Here is a 16,156-nt window from a genome sequence, read left to right as displayed (position 1 = left end):
AAGCCCACCTCCTCCACCCGAATTTGAAAACCCATTTCTAAAAATCAAGAAGACAAAAACCCCTTTGTTAGGGTTTTTCTCTGCAATCTGCACCGTCTCTGTGTGTAAAAGCAAATACTCAAACACCATGGTTTGTCATGGCACTTGCCTCTCTCTTTAGTGATTATTGTTTGTTTCTTGCTTGATTGATCGGTGATTGATTCTTATGATGGTTGTTTTAATAAATGATAATTTGATTGTATTATATAGAGTTACACAGGAAGAGACATTAATCTTGGTGATATTTCATTAATCTTGGTGAGAAATTGTAAGAATTGATATCGCACAAGTTGTGTTGCTTATACGTGAAAAAAATTTTGCATGTAATGATGAAGCTCCTTTTTTTTTTCTTTTCCTTTTTCTTTTTTCTTGTAGTTAAGGGTAACTATAGAATAGTTCACACTTAGAGCTCGTTTTTTAATCGAATCAAATTAAATAAATTAAAAATTAAATAAATTAAAAATCAAATCAAATTGAGCTAAAATGAAATAAATCAGTTCAGCTCAAAAATTCAGTTTCCCTATCTTCATTCTTTCATCTATAGTTTCATCTATAGTCAAATCAATGTAAGTTACAGATAATACGAAAAAAAATTTACAAATTAGTAATCTCACATTCCATAAACACAGGATGGATAAACAAAATGTACATTAACTCAAAATCACAATATTATAAGTTGTCACAAGTGAATGGAAAAAATAGAGGAAAAAGAGAGGTTTAGCTTTGCTGTGAGGCTACAACATTGCAATGGCGGATTGGCAAGTTGGTGAGAGATTGCTCGATTGGTGACATGCACAGATGAGGGATTGTCGGATTCGCAAAGTAGGGCGACGGGACAATGAAGAGGAAACTAAGGAGAAGAAGAGATGGAGGATTCAAGAGGCAGGGCGGTGGTAAGTAGATGAACGATAAGAAATGAAGAGGTGAGAGATTGCTCAATTGGCGACATGCACAGGTGATGGATTGTCGGATTCACAAAGTAGGGCGACGGACAATGAAGAGGAAACGAAGGAGAATAAGCAATGGGTATTGAAGAGGTGAGGTGGTAGTATCAATTGCCAAAGGAGAAGAAAACAAAAATTTAGAAATGAAGTGGTAAGGAGTAGGGCTAGGCGGTGGCAAATTTTTCAAAAACTAGTCTAAAACTTTTTAAGAGTTTATATGAAATATTTAAAAGTTTTGCTCACTCTCTCTTTTTTATGTATTTAATAAATTTTAATTTATTTTATTTTTATAATTTTATATTAATTTGCATTTAATACATATATGTGTGTGAAGTTATGCATGTCAATTTATTTATAAAATATAATTTTTAATATAAAAATCTTCATTAAAAAATTCAAGATATAAAGGTTTAATCTTTTTAAAAAATAATAAAAATAAAATATAAAGCAATTAACAATAGTACAAGACACTATTTTATTTTTCATATATTAAAACTAAAATTATATAAATTAAAATTATTTATTTATATTTTAAAATTATGAATAGATACGTGTAAAAGCATGTACAATTTCCTGGCATGTATATAAAGTAAGTATTGTTTTCCCAAGGTGCTGTTGAGACATGGCATTTTCTATGAAAATATTTTTCTCTAATATTACCACATTATACTTTTTCTGAAAATAATAATGTGCTGATTAATAAAGGAATTAACATGCTAATTAATAGTTATTTAATAGTAATAGTATAATTTAAATCAATAATACCAGTATTTATTTTTATAGTTTATGCTCACATATTTACTATGATTCTCATAAAAATAATATCAATTTGAAATAAAAAATAATTTATTTATTTTATTATATTAATTTTGTATATTCATTCAAAATATATAAATCCGAATTATGATGATAGAGATAATTATAAATACAGTGATCGCCAATTAACTTAAATTTTAGCTTCAATACTATTAATATATATTAACATATATTCTATATACCTTATAATAAAAAAATATAGCTTTTTCCATTTTTTTATTATTTATATTTTCATATTAACATATTGCATTGTTTTATTTTGCTTCTTATTTATATATTTTTTATAATTATTTTAAATATTAATGTAAATTTTATAGTAATAATTATTTGGTTAAGATTTTATATATATATTTTAATAATTTATGTAATATTAAATTTATATTTTTATTATAATTAATTAATATTAATTTCAAATATAAATATATTAAAATTTTAAATACTAAAAAAATTAATAAATTTATATGTAAAGTACAGATATTTAATATGCAAGCACAATTTTTTTTTCCCGCTACCACTAAACTGAATTGAGATAATCAAAATTCTCAAAATTTAAAATCAAACTAACATAAAAATTAAATAAATTAATTTAATTTATTTAACTTAAATCGAATAAGACTTAGCCTTAGTTCACAGGTCAACCTAGATTTGTTGGTATGTCTTTATTCAATAATTATATTATGTAGTTATACTCTAGTCAATAAGTTGGACCCTTCCAACATATGAAAACTGATTTACAAAGTACTGTCGATGGTTCAATGACCCCTCCACCAGAACACTCACAGTTACGAAGGACAAGTTTTCTATATTCCATCTAGAATAAATTTTCATATATTTTAAATTTTAAAATTGATGATTTATTTAGTGTTATTATTTGAATTGCTATTAAAAAATTACTTTAAAAATTTATATTAAATTTAATATATCTCAATAAACAAAAATTTAATATATTTTATTGAGTCCTTTAATTTTTAAAAGAAGATTTCATAATATTAATAACATAAAATCTTATTAATAAAATAATAGAATATAAATACATATCAGAGATATATGATGCTGATGTGAGCTCTAAAAGTCTAGTCCAATTGCCATGTAGATATGAAAAACAAAGAAAAGTGAGGGTAGTGGCCTCTTGACCAGCTACTTCAACGCTCAAATAAGAAAATCAAGAATTTGAAAATGAGAGATTGAGAGAATAATTTAATATGGACTTTTGATAGTATAAAAAGCGTAGATGATCTCTTGTTGTTCCTAATATTTATAATCTTTTAAGGAAAATAGTCGTTACCTTAATTATAAAGATAATTTTAGATTGACATTCCGAGATTATCTCCTATAAATTTGCCTTGAACATATGATGATTTTTTGCTATTGCTCGGTATGAATTTTACTCAGCTTGTTGGGCAAGCAAAAGCATTATTACTCTGCTTATCCGATCTAGGCCTAGACTGATTCTGCTTTGTTCGATTCAATCTTATCTAGTTTAGGTGGTTGAGAGGCCTCTTGTTCTGTCTTTAACTTTCTCTATGGGTGTTAACACTTTGATCTCCGCATTTGATATTTTACTTTCAAGAGTTGACTCTTTGACTGTCATGTTGATTATTTAAGGTGAGTAATATCATTAGTCCCCCTCTTTAGCTGATACGAATCTTCAGGTTCATGTTCTTTTGTGAACCCTGTAACCTCGTGCAGAGCACCTGTGCTATATTCAATGACCTTTGGACAGCTATCGAGCCCGATCTTCTCCTTGTGTCACTTCAATGTGAAAGGGTGCCATTAAAACTTCCTTGATTCATGAAAAGGGTTATTTCAGCGACGGACTTTTGGCAATTCAAAATTTGAAAAAACATTTTATTGCATACTGATGTTATGAAAGGCAAATCCCTCTTTCCCTTTGCATCTTTATTTCTGCTTTCTTTCTAAGGCTCTCCGACTGCTTTCTCTTATTTTTCGGCGGTTCTTCGAAACTTTTTTTGTTTTGTTGAAAGTAACTTTTGTTGTTCTCTTTCTTTCTTTGTTTTTATTACAATATCCTTTGAAAATATGAGTGAGGAGAGAGGCTCAAGTGCGACTTCACTGTCGCCGATGGCAGCTTTTAGTGAAGATCATAGCACGAGGGAACTATTCTCTAATTTTGGCCATCGAGTTGAGGTAACTGTTGATGGTAAGGAGATTACAGGGCCTTCTAATCCTTAAATCAATGCTGCCAGGCTCGTAGGGACAACTCGAGTTACTACTACTCAAAATGCTACGACGAATACATGAGTCAAAAGTTGTTGTTGCTGTGAGCGAAACTATCATTGTTCTATTGGGTTGGGATTTGCTTAACTTTAGCAAATCGTACGGCATTAGCACAGACAGATTTCAGTTGTCTCTTACGGGGTCGAGGGGGCGGGCGGATCGTACTTAATATATTAAATAAATATAGAATAATTTGAGTATTTTTAAGTAGAAATAATTTCTATATTTACTTAATATATTAAAAAATATAATATTTAAGAATATAATATATTTAAATTTTATTTTTATTTAATAATATTAATATTATTTTAACAAAAAAATAAGCTGAAAAGCATAAAAATAGTTTTTAATTTCAGTTTAAAACAAATTAAAATATTATAATTAAGTTAATAATTAATAATTTAATAATCAAATGTAAATTTCATAATATAAAAATTTAAGGATAAAAAATATATACATATATAAGTTTAAATTTTATTTTTATTTTAATTTTTTATTATTATTACCAAAAGAAACTCAGCCTAAGTAGTTTGCGCTTAGCCGGTCCCAAGCCCGGATAAAAGAGAAGGGTTGCGGTAGGTGACAACCAGCGTAAAAATTTCGTCATACCTTATGATATGGATTCAAATGATATAAACGTTGGGGCTTCCTCTACTAACGACGCGCTACATCGGAGCCCAGGTGTAGTGAGAAATATACAAGGGTGTAGGGCGTTCACTGAAAGTGACGCGCCATGCCGGTGCCTGAGTGTGGTATTAAGTGAGCAAGGGTTCCCACATCATGGACGGGTGTGGGTAAAGAAGTTAGTCCATAGGACAGATAGTAGAACAGATAGTGGAACAGAACACAAGATAGACATAAAAAACAATAGAAGATATCATAGAATGAGATCAATTAGGAAGGAGCAGGATAGGAGGAGGATCAAAGTTGGTACTTGAAATGTTGGATCATTTACAGGATGGTTGAAGTGGAGACGTGCTACGGGAGTTTTATGTGATCGTAAGATTCCCAATAAGTTGAAAGAAAAATTTCACCGTACAGCCATACGACCAGCTATGTTATATGGTAGTGAGTGTTGGACACTGAAAGAGTCGTATGCGTCTAAGATAAGAGTTGCAAAGATAAGAATATTAAGGTGGATGAGTGGTCATATCAGACTAGATAAAGTCCGTAATGAGAGTATTAGATAAAAGATAGGAGTGGTGCCAATTGAAGATAAGTCGAGAGAAGGGAGATTGAGGTGGTTTGGTCATGTGAAGCGTAAACATACGGAGGCTCCAGTTAGACAAGTAGAGCACATTAGGATAGAGGATAGAAAGAAAAAAAGGGGTAGACCTAAATTGACTTTGAGGAGAGTAGTACAACATGACCTAGAAGCATTACACATTTATGAGGATTTAACCCAAAATCGTTTAGAGTGGAGAAAGCGAATCCATATGGCCGACCCCAAATATTTGGGATAAAGGCTTAGTTGAATTGAGTTGAGTTGAGTTGAGTTATATTATTATTACCAAAAGAACATTTTTTTTTTTTTAATTTAATAAAATATAATTTTTGAAAAAAAATCTTCTTATTAAAAAAAGCCTGAAATTATAATTATTGATCCAAATTGAACTAACGGAATAGAGTGGGCCATTTTGTTTGACCCAAATTGATAGCTATAGAAAGTTCATTACCCTAAAGTAGAACTTCGGCCCAATAGGGTCAAGATGGGCCTGGATCAAGCATTTCCAACACCGACCCGAATAATTGTCTATTTGCACCGATTGGGTTACTCAAAGCCCACCTCCTCCACCCGAATTTGAAAACCCATTTCTAAAAATCAAGAAGACAAAAACCCCTTTGTTAGGGTTTTTCTCTGCACTCTGCACCGTCTCTGTGTGTAAAAGCTAATACTCAAACACCATGGTTTGTCATGGCACTCGCCTCTCTTTAGCGATTATTGTTTGTTTCTTGCTTGATTGATCGGTGATTGATTCTTATGATGGTTGTTTTGATAAATGATAATTTGATTGTAGCCGCAAGGAGATTATATAGAGTTACACAGGAAGAGACATGGCTACCGCCTCGACCACTTCGAGCGCAAGCGCAAGAAGGAGGCTCGTGAGGTCCACAAGCGCTCTGAGAGGGCCCAGAAAGTCTGTTTCTTTCTCTTCTTTTCTTTTTAAATTTGATATTTTTTATGATTGATTTATGGGTGAATTGGATTTTTATTTTATTTTTTTGCATGGCATTAGGCATTGGGTATCAAGGGTAAGATGATTGCCAAGAAAAACTATGCTGAGAAGGCCCTCATGAAGAAAACGTTAGTACTTTTATCATTTCATCATTTCTATATATATATATATATATATATATATATATATATATATATATATATATATATATATATATGGATTACAGTTTCATTATGCCTGATTGGGTATAGTTTGTTTTGGAATATTCGTTTCTAGAGTTTTTTTTTTTTTCTTCATGTCTTTTGTGTATCTGTGTTTTACTTGTATCTTGACGATATGATAGTTCTTTGAAATGATTATGTAGAACTAATTTTTTTCTTACCCATGTTATGATAGAGCAAAATAAATTAGCATTTGAGATTCTATTCAATGCGTTTGTGGTGATTGCTATCTCATGCCTTTGTAGGTTTGACTTGTAGAAGAGAGATACCATATGTTTCTTTTAAATGTGGACCTGCAAGGGTTATGCAATGTAATTTGGGATTAATAACAAGAATGGTGTATTTTCCTCAATGATTCTGATTGGATTACGCATTATACTTTTTAGACTTTTGTGCTAAGAATAGCTTGTAGATTAACATATGTGTTCTTGCAATATTGTGTGAAGGGCTTTGCAGTTATTGTGGAAATTCTATTTTCCCTGCAATTAGTATTTTCTTTAGAAAGGTGTAGGAATCCTAAAATGATAATTAGGAACTAATTTTCTATCTTTTAAGAAGTGTTTGCTTATGAAAATGATAACGCAACACTGTCATTATCCCCATATTCCTTGTCATTTTGCTAGGCATGGCTTGGCATGGATACAACATACAAGCAAAAAGTTAAATGGATTTCATGTATTGGTTTTACAATGTCGTTCAAATGACATAATCTTTAGTTGTGATGGAATTTCTAAAGAGCTGATCAAACTGTTCTGAGGATTTATTATGAGCAAAGGCCCTAGGGAAGGGTCTTTTGTTCATTGTTTAGGGAGGTGAATGGGTATGTGTTTATGCCATAAGTTTGGAAGAGTGACATTGATTATATTATGGCCTCTCTAGAATTTTATCATTAATTAGCTGTTCATTTTGTGGATTCTTTGATAAGTGGACCTGTGTTAGTAGTTCATGGGACAAAGCATAGAGAGCCACACATATCATAATTGGTCCTTCATTTGTGGTGATTTCTTATTATAGATAGGACTGCAGAAGTAGTTAACAGAATTTGTGCTTTGAAAAGATGAACATGCGCTGTTTTTTTACTTTGCATCCTAATATTGAATCGTCGTAATAATCCCTAAAATAAAAAATAAAGAGTAATTTGGTGCTGCTGTGTAAGCGGTCTTCTTGTTATGAAAATCTAGTGTAAATATTCAGTTGTGGAATATTAGCCTTCAGGAACCGACTTCTATAGTGCTAATTTTTGTTATCATCTTTGGTTATGATCTCTAAATTGATGACATTCGTTTTTAGGAGGCTTTCACAGTGTCTGGGCTTTGTCTTATTTGATGGTTTTCACCCCTTTGGTTTTGGGTTGTTTTTAGAAAAAGGAGGGGGGGGGGGGGTGGTGGTTTGGTGTGGAGGGGACTGGTAGCTGTTTTCCAGAAACTTTTCTGCTTTAGTAGTTTAGTTACATCTGGAGTTGGCATAGGATTTACCATGGGATGGATCTAATGCTTATGTACGACTGAATGGAGGACAAGCCTTATTAATGGACATTTCGCTTAATGATGGATGTCTAAATGCCATTCTATATCTCATTTACTTATCATGCTGCTTAATGTCGATGAAATTCAAGGTCCAATTCATCTTCTCCATCCTATTACCTTTTCCCATGTGCCATAGTTCTTATGTGGGCTGAGTAGGAACAGATAGCGACATTTTGAAACTCAATATGCAACATGTCTCCCTCCTGCAACAAAACAAATACTATGCATAAATTCATATAGACTAGGCAACTACTGCACTTTTTTTCCCCTCCAAATGAGGAGGTAGACATATTTGTAAATATGAGTTTCTTGTGGCAACATTTTGATGAACATAATAATTAGACAAACTATTTGTAATATGTTTATGTAGAAAGTCAGTTATATCTGGCTGAATTTTTTTTATGGAACTTATCTCCCTGGTGTCAATGTTGCAAACCTGTGGATTTACTTGTGAGGCTTGCCATCCCTATTCATATTTAAGTAATTATTTATTTTATATTTAAAGAATTATATATTTATAAAGTGTTTAAATTTTTATATAATTATAATTATTTAAGTATAAAGCTTATAATCCTTACTTAAAAGTATTTAAATACACGCACACACACACACAAACAAATATATGTATTATGTATTTTTATTTTTAAAGGGTAATTTCCTGTTAATGCCCATTCATTTGGAGTCCATATGTTTGGTTTTATGTGGGTGATTAGGAGGGTGCTCTAATTGAGGTTTGAATTGTAACATATTGAATCCATTATCTGAACGCTATAAGAACATTGTTATGTGAGCTGTTATGATCACACATTGCTAAGAAATAACCTTGGTGAGAGGTTAATAAGTTGCTAGGCACCCTCCCCTTGCAAGATAGTTTTCAAAGCTGAATTCTACCTAAGTGGCCTATTTTCACGTGGTGTAACCTTAATGACTTGTGGTGCTCAACAATTCATATCAATTGATATTAGAGCCAGTCCCATCTTGCAAGATCTGACACTTAGAGTGGTAGCTCACGGTGTGGTGGCCTAGGTCCATTGAGTAACGATAGGTGATCTGATGTGTAGGGTGCTAGCCGTGACCAACGAGAATATTGGTTCTCCAAGCGTGGGTATTGTTACGATCCCACATTGCTAAGGAATAATCTTAGTAAGAGGTTAATAAGTCTTTAGGCACTCTCTCGTTGCAAGCCTGTTTTCAAGGGTGAGTTCTACCTAGACATTCTATCCTCACATGGTACAATCTTAGTGACTCGTGGTACTTAATAGTTCATATTATGAGCTCAAAGTTATGCAGGTGTTATTTTAGGGATGATGGTTGTTCTGGATTTTTCACCAAATTAAGTTGTGCATAGCAAACGATGTTGGTATGTATTGAATTTGAGGGATATTTTTCTGAAAATAATTGTTATCATTCACCTTTTTGGTTTTGTCTCGGTGTCATAAACTGCTAACTAAGTGTTTGGCTTATGGTGAGGTAGAATGGGAGAAAATAACAATGATAAAGGTTGATGCTGATTTTTCATTTCTCATTTTAACATAATGTTGAGTAGGTTTGGCTGCTAATTCTTGGAGAATTTATGATTCTTTGGTGTATAGCATAATTTGGTTACTAAAAGCATACAAATAAATTGTGAGCACTCTTGTAGCTAACCGAATGATCTGATGGCCTCCTTGTAAATTTGTAATTGTACAATCTGAATGGTAAAATAAATGTCTACATCTATATTTTGTTACACAGGATCTTTTAAATTTTCTGTGAAATCATGGAAGAATCTTTCAATAGCTGAAACCTTATGCAGACTTGTGAATGTGTCCTGGCTGTTCAGTCTTTTTCCTCCTGTTTTGCCTAGGTCCTGGTTGAATAAATATTGTAATTATACTTGCTTGCAAATTATTTTTCCAGCTATTAGTAGTGAATATGCAGTTACGCTACATCAGCTCAATACTTAGTTATTATTGCTAGTTATTTGTATGGTCAGCTTAGTGAGTCAACGGTTATTAACGGTTTTACTTGTGGATATTTTTTCTTTCATGTCAATAGATTGGCCATGCATGACGAGTCAACATCTAGGCGGAAGGTGGATGATGAAGTTCATGAAGGAGCTATTCCTGTCTATCTGCTGGATCGTGAAAACACAACACGAGCAAAGGTTAATTATTGATGGATGTTTGTTAATATGAGTCTATATATGTATCATATATGTGTATCATACTGTCATGTATGTGTGCTGTGTATGACATTGTGCTATTTGCAGATCATGAGCAACACTATAAAGCAAAAGAGGAAAGAGAAGGCTGGAAAATGGGAAGTCCCTCTACCTAAGGTAAGACAGCCTTCACATATTCACTTTTTGTTTTGTTAATATCTTTGTTGTGTACTTCCTTGAGTTTAATCCTTTGGAAAGTTCTTATTGGGTTTTACTCTAAGCCTCTCCATATTTTATGACTCACTTTACACTTCTCTTTATGATTACTAGTATTTAACTTTAATTGTTCTTCCTTCTTTAGGTGAGGCCTGTCGCTGAAGATGAGATGTTTAAAGTGATTAGATCTGGCAAGCGGAAGAGTAAGCATTTCAGATCACTACTGTTTTTTTTCTCATTTGATGAAAGATGCTATTAAATTCTTGAATATTTATGTTATTGAGTGTATGCTAAAAACTCTCCCCCCAACCCCCCAACAAACCACCCCCCCCACCCTCCCTTTCTCTCCTCCCTCTTCCCCTTCCCCCTCTCTCAATGTGGCTTTTCTTTGTGTACTTTTGGTACAAAAAAGTGTCTTCTCTCCCCATTTGAGATTTAGGTTAGTTTTAGTCTTTTTGGTCATATGTAACAATCATTTGAAGGATAAGTTCTAAACTGTCCCTATTTTTTCTTTTCATATTGCTTCTCTCTTCATTTTTGCAGCCAAGCAGTGGAAGAGAATGATCACCAAAGTCACATTTGTGGGACCAGGTTTTACCAGAAAACCTCCCAAGTATGAGCGATTTATCCGCCCTTCAGGATTGCGTTTTACAAAGGCCCATGTGACACACCCTGAACTCAAATGCACGTTTAATCTGGAGATCATTGGAGTGAAGAAAAACCCTAATGGTCCAATGTATACATCGCTTGGTGTTATGACCAAAGGAACCATCATTGAGGTAATACTGTTTTACATGATGGGTAACGTTTAGAATTTTGATTTGCTATTTTCTGGATTACACGTTTTATCTTGTGAATTTCAGGTGAATGTCAGTGAATTAGGTCTTGTCACACCTGCTGGGAAAGTTGTATGGGGTAAGCCTTTCCCTTTCAACCTTTGTTACAAAGTGTACCCCTACTCGTTCTTTTTATTTGTTTTTGTTCACCTTTGCTTTCTTTGAGTTGCTTTTGTCCTTTGTTTGGTCAAGTAACAACTAATTATTATGGTGCAGGGAAATATGCTCAAGTAACAAATAATCCAGAGAATGATGGTTGCGTAAATGCAGTTCTTCTTGTCTAGTAGACCAATAAAACGGAAGATTTGGATCAGCGCAGATTACAAACTCCTAACAGCTTTATTACTTGCATCAGAAGCCGCTTCATCTATTTTCATCTCTTTAATGTAGTTTATTCCCTTTTTTTTTTTTTTTGTTGGCCTTGGGTTCAAAAGTTTAGAAGTTTTGGTTTAACAATGTCAATGTTATGATTTGATAATGGCACTTCATATCATGTGTCATTATATATGAACTACCATGCCTAGGAGGTAACTTCACTACCTGAACCCATGGGAACCCCTCTGGGCGTGCTTGCATTTGCATGCCACTCTTGATCATCATTGCGAGCTTATGTATCTGATATTGAACTCTACTCATCAACCTCCAGATTTATGAGCTTCCTTCCAAGTTGCATAATAGGTGATGAAATTAAAGAAACATGGGGTTGGCATTTGGTAATACACGTTGCCATGAAACAATCGCAAGGCTTGTAAAAAGTCTGCTACAAACTTCAAGTAACCCAACTGAACCATTTTTCAGTTTCTGCGAAGTCAGATAATAGCTGAGAACATTTTTTGCGAAGAATTTTTGGTCTGTCAAGTAAGATCCTTTTTGTTTTAGTTAACCCACAACTTTAGTAGGCTTAATTTTTAGCCAAAGAAAATTAAAATATTAATTAATTTTTATAATAATAATTTTTTAATAAAAAATTTATCCCAGTTGTGAATTAATTGATAAATTTAAAACTGAGTTTATTTGGATATGGATATAAAATTTGGAGGCAAAATTAAGATTTCCTACAGAATTATTGTCACTATGACTGGTAACATGGTAGCTGAATGTACTTAGATGGCCTGCTAAGAGGGTGTATGATTCAACTTAGCTTACATTATGTGTAATTATGGCTTTGTTTGTTTTGTAAAATGAAAAATATTTTTCAGCGTCTGAGATATTTAAATAATTGATCAACGAAAATATTTTTTTAATTAAAAAAAATTAAGTTTTTTTTTAAATAATTATCTCTTTTTTCAAAAAAAAAGAAATTATTTTTTAAACTTCGACAACTTATGAATATACGAAAATATTTATGCATAATATAAACATATATTATAATTTAACATGAAAAATATTTTCATAAAAAATATTTTCTTATAAAACAATTTTCATGAAAACACAGTGTTTGATTAAAGTACATTTAAATAGATGATAAATAATACATTTAGGCTCTGTTTGTTTCACAGAAAATAACTTGTATATGAACTAAAAAAATATTTTTTATGAAAATATTTTTTATTATTTGGTTGTAATATTAAATTAATGATATTTATTTATTTTATATATGTATAATGTGTTCACATTTTATAAGATTGTCAAAGTTTACAAAACGGAAAATGATTTCTTTTTAAAAAAAAATGAAAGTCATTTTACTTAAAAATAATTTAATTTTCCTTTAACCAAGAAAATATTTTCCATTAATCAATTTTTTTAAGTGCTTTTAAATACTAGAAAATACAAAAAATATTTTTTAGAAAAATATTTTCCGTGAAACAAATGGAACCTTAGTAAAAAATAATTGATAAGCACATTTATTGTTAGAATTATTAAACAGTGTTAAATAAATTGTGATAAAATTTTAAAATTAAATAAAAATAATATGATAAAATTCTTAATTGAACTAATTTATAAGTATCAAAATAAAAAGTTAATCCCTAATTTTTTTTTTTTTGGTTTTTTAAGTTCATATATTTCTAACACAGACACCCTCTAAGAAACCTACTTACATCAATAACGATCTTTCTGCAATGCAGAATTAAAGATTATCTGCATACGGTTGATGCACAGAGTAGCTTAATAACATCAAAATCATTTCAAGTCTCAAATGAGAGCTGTTGTGATTAAGCAGAAACACAAATCGTGTATTCAAAACCAATGAACCTGCTTAATGCTTTGGATACACTACATCCTTGGCCATCTGCTAGTTAGCAAAGCACTTCACATATTGTCACAGTTGAATTTTTGTTACCTCTGGCTTAGCCATAAATGATAAATATAATTTTTTTACTTAGAAGACCAACAATCCTTGCACATTACAACATCACATAAAACATGTAGATAAAGCTACATGATGTCACATAACAAAGATGCAGCTCGTGCTGTGTAATCATAGTCCCAATCCAAACCAATTATTCACTAGATAAATAGAATAAAGAGAAGCTTCAAATATTTATTTGATGTCAAACAATCGATTCTCTTAGATTGGTCTAGCTAAAATTTGATTTTCGACCACCTGGAGTGAGCCTGTGGCCAGCCTCCTTGTCAGATCCTCCACTGAGACCTTCAGCACATCCCTCCTCTTGCCAATATCAGCAGCATATCTGCTAACACAGTAAACTCCAACAGCTGTTGCAGCCATCCCATAGACATTGGTGGTGACAAGACGCAATGGTGTAGATAGAACAGCTGCAAGAGGGCCCCCGACAATGGATGCTGCTTGGCCACTCTGTCCCATTGTTCCTTGATCTACAACAAGGAGTCCGGTTTTGCAATAAATAGCAAAATCTTCACAATTGTTCTTAAACACATTATAACACCCAAAGCCATTCTCAAGCAGGAATTTTGCCCGGTGTACCACAATATCATTTGGGTCTGAAACTGCAAGAGTACAAGTTCCACCACGTGCTTTTGCAAGAAATAAAGCAGGGCTGACATCATACTCAAAGCGATACAAGACACCTCCAGCAAGGAAGCAATTCAAGCATGAGAGGATAACCCCGTGTCCCTCTCGCTGCATAGTGCAAGTGGGGCAAGGCACTTGAGTGTTCGCTGGTCCTGAGCTAGTCAAGAGGAGATCAAGCACTGTTCCTGTTCCTACTTCTTGACCGCGTCTGGTAAAATGAATTACTTTATCATCCCCAATATAGATTCCTAATATGTTCACATGTAAAACAAGGAAGACTAAAATGAGAAACAGAATCTGAAAAAAAAAAAAAAAATCTGTCAATGCTCAAATCTCATACATGCAAGTTTTATTAAAGAAACATATAATTTATTTTACATATATATATACATTTGGTGCATAATTACAATTTACAACAAAAGATAATAGATAATGCTTTTGTTGTATTTTTCTTTTCCAGTTCAACAACTACATATATATATATATATATATATATATATATATATATATATTCCATTGTATAATTTTTATAGTTCAAAGAATCAAGCGAATAAATGTGTGTGTGGAAAAGGAAAAATAAAGAGGATGGAAAATTTGAGCAGCTGTTGTTGGCAGTGCAAAACGGCCAACAATTTGCCGCTTTTTTATTGTAACCAGATGCTTTTGTCCGGCCATTGGAGATTTAACAACTATTAGCTATCCACCAATGATTGACACTCATAAGAGAATGCATTGGCTAAAATGAACTTCACTTGTCTTTCTATTAGCAATATACAACCACACAAGGATAACACTTTACATAAACTGACTGTTTAGTTGATCAAGATGATTAAGAATTATTGTGACTGATTGTATCATTGTGACAATGCCTATATTATACATAATCTCAGTAAGATAAAAAAAACCAAAGAGGACAAATGATGGTGAAGGCAACAATGGCCCTAAGAGGTCAACACAAAACCGCTACTTCCATTAATAATATTGCTTTTTCAATCTGTCACAAGACGACTGAATTATCAATAACATGACCAATATCACACTCCATTACACAAGGCCCAACAACATAAGCCACTACAAAATTTCAAAGCCGTACGATCCGATCTGCCTTGGTTAATGCCCACATCAAAAACATGGCAAGTAATGGCGAATGGCATTCTCCTGCCCAATGCTTGCACTTCCATGGATCACAAAGCATCATTGCATTTCGCAGAGGAACTCAAAACGAGACCCTTACTAAATTTCCCAATGTACATGGTTCAAGTTCACAAAACCCATGATCAAACTGCTTAATTTGAGACTAAAATCAAAATATAACTATTTGGGTATCATTTTAATTACAAACCCACTATAAAATGACATCAAAAGAAACAAACACATCAAACAAAACAAACGCTAAAAAATAAATAAATAAATAAATAAATAAATTAAACCAATTAAAAAAAAAAAAAGGGAACAAAAGAATCGACAGAGATTACCGTGATGCGCATATATATATGCAGTCCTCCACGAGTATATATGATCCCCTGGCTTCAGGCTCTCCTTGACGATCCTATTAGAAAGCAGACCCATCCGCTTCTCTCTCTCTCTCTCTCTCTCTCTCTCTCTCTCTCTTTCTTCTCTGCGAATGAATTTGGTTTTCCGTCTGCAGTCTAACGATGCAAAGGCTGGAATATTTCAGTAAAATGACCGTGTTGCCCTTTACCTGTAGAGCTTACTTGTTAAGTAAAGGGAGGCCCGGAGACAGACAGCCAGTTGCTTCGGCCTTTTCGACGTGGCAGCTATCCTACACTCCGCTTGCGTCAGCATTGAAACGGCGGTGCTTCGAGTCGTTTTACTCAACACAGCCAGTTTTCTTATTCCCTGTGCAGATAATTAGATAGTGGTTTCTCAATTTGTCATTTTTATTCTTTAATTTAATTATCATTAATTTTTTTATCCAATATTATCGTTTTGAATATTAATATCTAAATTTTATTTATTTCTTTCAATTTAAATTAGCATACCATAATTAACCCACAACTCACAAAAAAATTTTAAATATATATAATATTAATATATAAAAAAT

General features: G+C 32.6%; 2 protein-coding genes across 3 annotated transcripts; one reads left to right on the top strand and one right to left on the bottom strand.

The window, feature by feature from the left end:
• Positions 1 to 5,817: 5,817 nt before the first annotated feature.
• Positions 5,818 to 11,815, top strand: LOC110634712 (uncharacterized). Its single transcript, XM_021783832.2, has 9 exons — positions 5,818 to 5,945; positions 6,056 to 6,175; positions 6,275 to 6,342; positions 9,999 to 10,107; positions 10,213 to 10,281; positions 10,466 to 10,523; positions 10,864 to 11,099; positions 11,184 to 11,235; positions 11,373 to 11,815. Exons 1-9 carry the CDS (start codon positions 5,943 to 5,945, stop codon positions 11,438 to 11,440), a joined length of 783 nt encoding a protein of 260 aa, XP_021639524.2. The 5' UTR covers positions 5,818 to 5,942; the 3' UTR covers positions 11,441 to 11,815.
• Positions 11,816 to 13,455: 1,640 nt separating this feature from the next.
• LOC110634715 (protein LEAD-SENSITIVE 1) lies at positions 13,456 to 15,774 on the bottom strand. Of its 2 annotated transcripts, none has more exons than XM_021783836.2 (2): positions 15,567 to 15,774; positions 13,456 to 14,339 (listed from the first exon to the last, which is right to left on the bottom strand). In XM_021783836.2, the coding sequence occupies exons 1-2, from the start codon at positions 15,658 to 15,660 to the stop codon at positions 13,666 to 13,668; spliced, it is 768 nt and encodes a 255-aa protein (XP_021639528.1). In that variant the 5' UTR covers positions 15,661 to 15,774; the 3' UTR covers positions 13,456 to 13,665. The 2 variants fall into 2 exon arrangements, with proteins under 2 accessions (XP_021639528.1, XP_021639530.1); XM_021783838.2 differs by having other exon boundaries at positions 13,456 to 14,388; positions 15,567 to 15,721.
• Between the last annotated feature and the right edge of the window lie 382 nt (positions 15,775 to 16,156).

This window comes from Hevea brasiliensis, chromosome 5 (assembly GCF_030052815.1).
Source record: "Hevea brasiliensis isolate MT/VB/25A 57/8 chromosome 5, ASM3005281v1, whole genome shotgun sequence".
NCBI lineage: Eukaryota > Viridiplantae > Streptophyta > Magnoliopsida > Malpighiales > Euphorbiaceae > Hevea > Hevea brasiliensis.
Note: the sequence above shows the minus strand (reverse complement) of the source record. Positions and strands in the feature narration are given on the sequence as shown.

Bases quoted from the DNA above. Each gene is read 5' to 3' on its own strand.
- LOC110634712 (XM_021783832.2), top strand. The intron at 10,524-10,863 runs GTAAGCATTTCA...TCATTTTTGCAG, and splicing joins TAGATCTGGCAAGCGGAAGA to CCAAGCAGTGGAAGAGAATG. The intron at 11,100-11,183 runs GTAATACTGTTT...TGTGAATTTCAG, and splicing joins CCAAAGGAACCATCATTGAG to GTGAATGTCAGTGAATTAGG.
- LOC110634715 (XM_021783836.2), bottom strand. From the start codon at position 15,660: ATGGGTCTGCTTTCTAATAGGATCGTCAAGGAGAGCCTGAAGCCAGGG. The intron at 14,340-15,566 runs GTAATCTCTGTC...TGAACATATTAG, and splicing joins ATATATATATGCGCATCACG to GAATCTATATTGGGGATGAT.